Source organism: Terrapene carolina, unplaced genomic scaffold (genome assembly GCF_002925995.2).
Source record: "Terrapene carolina triunguis isolate 2854851 unplaced genomic scaffold, T_m_triunguis-2.0 Scaffold227, whole genome shotgun sequence".
Taxonomy (NCBI): Eukaryota; Metazoa; Chordata; order Testudines; family Emydidae; genus Terrapene; species Terrapene triunguis.
Window position 1 is genome coordinate 5111929 of NW_020664578.1, and position 2630 is coordinate 5114558.

A 2630-nucleotide genomic window follows, 5' to 3' on the forward strand; every position below is an offset into this window, starting at 1 on the left:
GTTATCGTCCCCCCAGCACCTCCTAGGCACCGCCCCCTGACATCATCCCCCCAGCACCTCCTAGGCACCGCCACCCCATCATCCCCCCAGCGCCCCCAGACCCTGTCCCCCTGAAACCACCCCCAGCTGTGCCCCTGGGCCCCTCACATCCCTTGTCAATGCCAGGAGCCCTGCCCCAACACCTCTCAGTAGGGAGAGGTCTGCAGGGGGCAGATGTGGCCTGGGGTCACCAAGGACCTGCCTCACTGTGCACCTCAGGACTCCCACATCTTCCCTGAGGACCCCAACACTTCACAGAGGGAGTCCAGAGCATGGGAGAGCTACAGGGATCCAGAATGGGGGCCAGAATGAGAGGATCTAGAGTGGTCTAGAACACGGGGTCCAGAGCAGGGGGGGTCTAGAGGGGTCCACACTGGGGAGTCCAGAACGAGAGGTCTAGAATGGGGGTCCAGACTGTTGGATCTACAGGGGTCCAGATCCATGGGATCTAGAGGGGTCGAGGATGTGGGGGTCCACAGTTGGAGGCTATAGAGTGGTCTAGAACAGGGAGTCCAGAGCGACGGGGGGTCTGGAATGGGGGGGTCCAGACTGGGGTAGCCAGAGTGAAGGGTATAGAGGAGTCCAGGGTGGGAGGTCCAGAGCAGAAGGCTCTGGGGAGGGTCCAGCATGGAGGATCTAGAACAGGAGGCCCAGCATGGGTGATCTAGAAAGGGGCCCGGTGTGTAGTATCTAGAATGGGGCCTCACTGTGTGGGCTCTAGAATGGGGGCCCAGCATGGGGCCCAGTGTGTGCAATCTAGAAAGGGGCCCGGTGTGTAGTATCTAGAATGATGCCCGGTGTGTGGGGGATCTAGAATGGGGGCCCAGCATGGGGGCATCTAAGGGAACCCAAGGGTGTGGCGTGTCCTGAGCACCCGCCCACTCTCACCCGCCTCCTCCCCGCAGGCCCCGAGGGCTGTAACATCTTCATCTACCACCTGCCCCAGGAGTTCACTGACTCCGAGATCCTGCAGATGTTCCTGCCCTTCGGGAATGTCATCTCTGCCAAAGTCTTCGTGGATCGGGCGACCAATCAGAGCAAATGTTTCGGTAAGGCCAGCCAATGGGCTTCCCCGGCCCCTTCCTGCTGCATTGTGGGCCAGTGTCCGGCCCGCTGAGCAGCCGACTCAGCCAGTGGGCACCGGGGCGAGGGGCCGACCTCCCAGGCAAAGGATTGTTGCGACCTCTCTTGTAGACAGGGGCTGACACTGAGGCTGATGCGGAGCTGGCTTCCCCAGCGGATCTGCCCAGACCAGGGCTCTCCTAGCCCCGTCTCCTGTCACCCACAGCAGCTGGCACCGGGGAGCAAACCCTGCGTCGGGCACCCTCTACCTGCCACCGATAGATGCCCCCAGACCCGAGCCTCGGGGAGGAGATCCCGGGTTCCTGGCCCCCAAGGACGGGGCAGCTGGGCATACCGCAGCCCTGGTGCCAAGCTGAGCCTCCGGGTACGGCGCTGCCCACCCCGAGCCAGGCACCCACGGGGGCACTGCCCTAGCCATGAACAAAGGGCTAGTTGGATCTCCCAGGGCCACTCAGCCTTCTCTGCCTCTCTCTGCCCCCCTCCTCTCCCCCTGCCTCTCTACCCCTCCCCGGCGCCCACCCCCTCCCCAGGGTTCGTAAGTTTTGACAATCCCGCCAGCGCCCAGGCTGCCATCCAGGCCATGAACGGCTTCCAGATCGGCATGAAGCGCCTGAAAGTGCAGCTCAAGCGACCGAAAGACGCCAACCGGCCGTACTAAGGCCCCAGGTGGGTGCCCTGCCCCCCCCCGTGCACAGGGACCCCCAAACACAGCTGGGGGGGGGCACAGCAGGCTGGGCTGGTGAGCTGCTGCGTAATGGGAGTGTGGGGGTGAGGCCCTGGCTGTGTTACCTCCCGCCGGACAGAGCCCCCTGGGGTAACGCTGGGCGGCTTCGCTCTCAGGGTGTACAGCCCTGGGGCCTTTTGGCCACAAGAGGGCGACAGCCCCCAGCCCTGGGCAGGACTGAGCCGAGGGCCCTGGAAAAATGGGGGGTGCAGTACGGGGGCTGTGGCGGGGGACGGGTCCCCCTGCTCCCGGCGCGACTGTCAACCAGGGCGGACTGTCCTCAGTGCGCCCCGACCAATTTCAATGGCATTTTTGTGATTCCCCCTCTACACAGGCACAAAAATCCACACACACGGATACAGGCACACACAGGTACACACACCCGGGCGCACACAGATACACACACATGGGCGCACACAGATACACACACGGGCGCACACAGATACACACACACGGGCGCACACAGCTATACACACATACACAAGCACACACAGCTACACACACGCACATACAGATACATGCCTGGGCACACTCAGATACACACACACATCCACACACACACTCACAGGCACATACCTTTACACATGCACATGGGCACATATATAGGTATGTGTGACCACACATATATGCATGTGGGCACACACAGACACACACAGGTCCCCACAGATACACACACATAAGCACACACATAAGCACACACAGGCACACACACATGCAGCTGGGTACACACACATGGGCACACACATATATTCCTGCACACACACACACACACACACACACAAAC

The 2630-nt window shown here is 61.7% G+C and overlaps 1 protein-coding gene across 1 annotated transcript in view; it reads left to right on the top strand.

Annotated features, from left to right (window-relative positions):
• The window catches only part of CELF3 (CUGBP Elav-like family member 3), a 39039-nt gene extending 37259 nt beyond the window's left edge, over positions 1 to 1780 (top strand). Inside the window, exons 4-5 of the mRNA XM_026656247.1 lie at positions 945 to 1088; positions 1653 to 1780. Of these exons, the coding sequence (XP_026512032.1) occupies positions 945 to 1088; positions 1653 to 1780 (272 nt within the window). The remainder of the gene's footprint in view (positions 1 to 944; positions 1089 to 1652) is intronic.
• Positions 1781 to 2630: the final 850 nt, after the last annotated feature.